This window comes from Musa acuminata, unplaced genomic scaffold, assembly GCF_036884655.1.
Source record: "Musa acuminata AAA Group cultivar baxijiao unplaced genomic scaffold, Cavendish_Baxijiao_AAA HiC_scaffold_1144, whole genome shotgun sequence".
In the NCBI taxonomy this organism is placed as follows: domain Eukaryota; kingdom Viridiplantae; phylum Streptophyta; class Magnoliopsida; order Zingiberales; family Musaceae; genus Musa; species Musa acuminata.
This window is the reverse complement of record NW_027021356.1, coordinates 252,148-258,018: the sequence shown is the minus strand read 5'-3', so window position 1 is coordinate 258,018 and position 5,871 is coordinate 252,148. Positions and strand designations below refer to the sequence as shown.

General features: G+C 37.5%; 1 protein-coding gene across 1 annotated transcript; it reads right to left on the bottom strand.

Annotated features, from left to right (window-relative positions):
* Positions 1–2,651: 2,651 nt before the first annotated feature.
* On the bottom strand, positions 2,652–4,189 carry LOC135671613 (protein G1-like7). Its single transcript, XM_065179816.1, has one exon. The coding sequence runs from the start codon at positions 3,971–3,973 to the stop codon at positions 3,386–3,388; it is 588 nt and encodes a 195-aa protein (XP_065035888.1). The 5' UTR covers positions 3,974–4,189; the 3' UTR covers positions 2,652–3,385.
* Between the last annotated feature and the right edge of the window lie 1,682 nt (positions 4,190–5,871).

The window sequence follows — 5,871 nt, the reverse complement described above, 5'->3', positions numbered from 1 at the left end:
AGGCTTAGTAGTTGAATGGAGATCTAGTACCCAGTATGGCAACATTCATTCGAGTTAAGTTAATAAGGGTCCTCTATAAATAGGAAGGAACTAAAGGGTCATGATCTAAGTTCTTTTTTACTACCACCTCCTATTTTCCTCTCTCCCTCTCCTCCTTATATTGCAGCCCCTATTTGGGGCGTGTAGACAGCAAGAAGGGGTAGCCCCTCTTGATTATGTGGTGCGCACAAGAAAGAGTTTTGGGCAGTGATTTGAGAAGCATCTTCGCAGCCCCTATCATGTGGATCACCATCAGAGATGAGGGCATTTGAACTTCTTTATCTAATCTCATAGATCTGTAGGAATTTAATAATATACGATCTATGTAGGTAATTCTCTTATGCATAGTTTTTCGGTTTCGCGGGTTTTTACGCGCCGACTTTTGCATGACGATAAGAAACATTTTTCTGCGGGAATTCTGGAATTGTGTTTTCTATTCTTCTACTATACATGCGATATCACCTCAGATTTCTCAACAGTGGTATCAAAAACAAGTTGCTCGTATAAAATACTGACTTTTAAACTGTGTATTGTGTTCAATCACGTTCAAATTATTTTACATGATTACTATGATTTTTTTAATCTATGCTTTTGATTTCATGGAAGTTCACATAAAAGAGGAGAAAAAGGACAGCAACATTTTCTTATATATATATATATATATATATATATATATAAGAGCCATATCAATATTATAAACCTTGGAAAGAAGAGAATGAAGCATATGGTATACCTTGGAAATTAGAAAAGAAACTAAAACCTGTTATTTATCCAAAGGAAATTAATTTGCTAATACAAAATGTAGTCATAAATCTTCTTGTCTCAGCAACAACAGACATCTTTGATCTATTAATATTTATTTCAGAAGCATCAGAACATGGTATTGCAGGGCTAGCAAACATATCAGCTGCTCCTGCAACAGTTCTTCCAAGTAGCTTACTCATAGATCATGTCCCACAAAGTTAATGGTACATTCTACTCCAAGATATCTGCCATATATACTAACTATCAGCTTTCTGAACCATCCTGATAACAATCACCATGGAAGTAAACCCTAACTGTAAAGAGCATTCATTGCAGTGTGCTAAAAGAAAGAAAGAAATCCATGGAAGTAAACCCTAATACTATTTTTTTAGTTATTAATTCCATCTGTAATATTTTTACTCAAATATCTTTAGCAAGAGTGATGTCACAAACGTAGAAGCAAATGGATCAGTAATATTTAAGCTATATATTCCTTTCGAGCCCATGCTCTGAGTCCGGACAATGACTGGACGAGAAGTTGCTTTGCTTTCTCACTCCACTTTATCATTGAAGAATAAGAATAGGTAGTAGAAGGAGAGGTTTATTCAGCTTTAGAAGACACCATTTGCAAGACAATACTATTCTAAAAGATATGTTCCACTGCAGAGAGAGAGAGAGAGAGCAGTGGCTTGCATGCACGACATACTATTCTGAAAGATTTGTCCCACTAGAGAGAGAGAGAGAGAGCTGTTGCCCTTTCGACAAGGTCTGCTCCACCGACGACCCATCACCGGAAGGAGCGAGAAGCATCGCTGTTACATCAAAATCAGCACCGAAAAGAGAGACTCGTGTACACGGTGGTGAGCAGTGGACGAAGTCATAAGGGGCTGAATAATGCAAATGCGGTAGTGTATGGTTCCTCCGTTCTTTATGATTTCTGGTTTAATTTCTATTATTTAATGTTCTTGAAGCTAATAATAAGATCAGGTTGAAAAGCATTTCCATATTTTAATTTGAAGATCGATCGATCTTCATCATAATTTTTCAAAATAAGAGAAGTTTTCGGTCTTCTTCAATGATCATCACATTAGAATCAACTTTATATACAACTTGATCATCATCCATAGTTTGGTTGACCAACTTTGGAAGCACAAGTGTTGTATGGAAATTATTCACTCTCCTCTAATTTCATATTTTTATGCTGCTCATCATTTTGAAAATATTATATTGAGACTCTTTATTTAATATTTTTCAAGATTTAAAACTAATTAAGTATTTTTTGTAATTAATTACTTTTAGTATTTCGGTTCTTTTACTTTCAAAAATTATATTGAGATCTCTATATTTACGAAGGTAAAATATTTGAACCGTTGCGCCGACAAAACCCTTTCTCTCTTAATTTTTAAACTTATAAAATTATCTTTTTATACCGCTCGATGTTTCACTTTCATAAATATAGAAATCATAATACAATTTTTAAAAATATAAAAATTATAATATTAAATATAAATAATTAAGTGATAGTCTGTAATTAACCCCAAGATTCATCACATCTATTGTTTTTGATATGCTATCATGTTTGATTCTCATATTTTTCATTATCATTTTCAAACAATTTTAATCTTCATAAATTCAAAACTATAGTTTTCATATGGTAATTTATATTTGAATTATTTATTGCAATGTTTACTTCAAAAACATCTTTTTCTTGCAACTTGAATTACCAAAAATAATCAAGAGAGAGATGGCTTATGATGAAAGTTTTGTTTTATGGATTTTATGTATATTGAATTATAGAGGGAGAAAAGGAAGAAAATAATGCTTGCATGGAGATTTATTCTTACAGAATAATCCTTTATTTTCATCCATTATCTCATAACAACTCAACCAATATAATTATTTTATAAAATACCATATTACATTCCATGTATTATCAACACACCAAACGTACCAAAACCTTAATCATAACAGATACCACTAATAATGCCATAGTAACTTGCAAATATAATATGTTAGAAACGTAGAAAAGGTCAAAGAAGATACAGTGAGAACTCCAAAAGAGAAATAGTTGTTGCTGAAATCTAGAGAGAGAGAGAGAGAGCGCGAAGACTACTGCTAGAGAAGACCAAACTGTTATCACCGGCAAACTGAAGAGAGAAATAGGAGACGCAGGTGTGGGGAGGCCTGGGGCTTGAACCAGAAGAGGACCATTGAAGACCTCTCGAGTTCGACCTAGTTGCAGCAAGACCTCTTTTTGCCCAACACAGGAAGACGACTGGGGTGTCAAAAGGTCTGCATTGCTTTGTAGATTCTTTGGAAGACCGGTAATTTTCTCTTCATCGCTACAACACGTGGTACGAAGATGTTGGAAGAATAGGGTGTAGAGGAATAGAAGCACATTGAATGTACTGAGAACATTCTTTTTGTCGGATCAAATGGAATGTCATTGAAAGATAAATTGAAGTAGACAAACACAGTCATCGCGTTCAATTCAAAGAACTTTGAGAGAGGAAACGATTTGCAATCTCTCGGGCCTTCTTTCCTTTATCGTTCCTTAGCCACAAACAACGGAGAAGAGGAGAGAGAGAGTCTGGAGAAGTGATCAGGAAGTAAAGGAGCCTAATAGGGAGGCACCGGGACCCTCGCCTGTGCCGGAATCAGAACTGTCGCCACTGAGGGCAGTGGAGGAGGAGGAGGAAGGCTTACCTCCAGCGTGGCCTTGGCCGGCCGCGGCGGCGGCGCGCTTCCGCTTCTTCTTATCGTAAGGGATGCCGCGGGACTTGGCCTGGCTCTCGCGGACGTCGTGGAGGAAGATGCGGATGGCGCGGGCGGCGAAGGGGTTGGTGTCGGGGGAGCCGCCGGACTCCTCGTAGGCGGCGCGGAGACGGCCGACGAGGGCGTCGAGGGAGCCCCAGGCCTGGCGCAGGGGGCAGGCGCAGGGCCCCGGCGGGCTCGGGTGACCGTAGAAGGCGCACCTGGGGACGTGCACCTTGGTCTTCCCGAACTGGTCCAGGTACCGCAGGAACTCGATCACGTGGGCACCGCTGCACCGCGACAGCACCAGCGGCGGCTTATGGTTCCGCAGGTATTGCACGAAGGTATTCCAGTCTCGCCGCTTCTGCGACTCGTACCTACTCGGTTCCGCCTGAGGCGGTCTTGCCTCACCCCTCCACGGCTCCGCCGACTCCATGCACCGCCTCCCCCTGCCTTCTCTTCGCCCACTCGCACTGTTCTACCCCTTTCACGTCGCTTCTTCTCTTCTCTCTCTAATCACGGTTAAGAAAAGAAGGCATTAGAAAGAGAACCGACACACGGTGGCCCTGCGGCTGGAGTCGGTAGCCTACTGTGGGAAGAAAGGAGGAGATGTTGGTGGAGTCCGGTCACACTGGAAAGTTGGCCGTGGCAAATCTTTCAGGCCAAAATATATATGTGCCTCACGCTAATTATAGTTTTTTATAGTTTTTATTTATTATATATCTGAATCATATAAATTTTTATATATATATAAAATTGCATACCTTCATTTATTTCTTTATTTTATTTAATTATCTATTAATTTAAATAAAAAAAATATGTATTTATTCTTAAATAAATACTAAAAATATGAAAAGGATATTACATATTCATAAATATGTTCCCAAACTTACCTTGAATTGGATCTATTTGTTGTGAGCAACTGGAATCAGGATAAGTATGCTTTTGACTTGGGTAAGAAGTAGTCTTTTATCTTTCACAGTGCAAAGCTAAAGTTGATGCAAGAACTGTTCATGAGGTCATCAGGTGTGGCATCCACAATAGTTGCAGAGGGAAGTGTGACTGATATGTTGCTGTCCAATGACTCGAAGATGTACAATCAATCATGTGGCAAATCCGTAGCCTCGTGATGCAGTGCTTCGGACTTATCAATTGCCGGTCCTGTATGTACGTCGTGAATGAATATGATGTCTCATAAACTTTGTACGAGGGATAGGGTTTTTTCCTCCATTTATTTCTCAGACAAAATATATATTCTTGAATATGATTGTAAAAATCTTCCTTTTACATGTTCTGTTGTGTTGTGTTGGTGTGCAATTCTTTGCATTTTTACGATGAGATGTGGTAATTATAACGAGTTAAAATTTTTATTTCATGCGGATTAATTATAAATTATTTCTTATAATTAGATCTCTTTAGCATATGGATCCTTACGCTTAACAAATTTATATTAAAATTTTTATAGTCAAACTTTTTTAACATCACATTCTATAGGCTTAAAAAATTTATATTAAACTTTCTATAGTTATGAAATTAAAATATTTAACCCAATTTACCATAACATCATCGGTTTTAACGACGGAAGATATAGATCGAGTTCTTGATATTGATAAGGTCGACCATCACGTTATTCTCGTCGACCACCATCATAATAGTACGGTGTTATCACCCGTCACTATCGTTAAAATTATTGTTTTACCTATTATTTTTATGTCATTCATCTATGTATTGTCACGTACTATATCTTTCGTCAATAAGGCCGATGACATTAGAATAAATGAGATTAAATGCTTCGCTTTCATGATCATAGAGATTTCAATATAAATTTTTTAAGTATAAAGACCGAGATACTAAATATGTTTTACCTATATGCCAGTGACAATTATCTTCAATTTTAATGATATAAAATGATAACATTACATTAATTTAAGGAACAAAATATCTCTCAAATTAAGTTTTGTCACGAAGAAACATAAGCATAATTGTGCCCACCAAAGAAGCTCTTTCCTTCCATCTCTCTCTACCACTCCTACCATGCTTTTGTGGCGTAGTAAAATGAGGTTACTGTTTACTCATAGTAGTACAAATCTATGGTACGTGAAAAAGGACCGATCAACAGTGATGTTTTGTTCCTTCTTTCCACGAGAATACATCAACATTCAAGAAGATTAGCAATGACACAATAATTTACGTAGGTAGGATAAGTGAATGTTTGTGTCGATTATGCACGACAAACTTAAATGGTATACAACATATGATATAACACTGGATGAACGAGCTATATCATCCGACTCATCCCATGCTCACAGTATGATATTATTCTCTAATTATCTT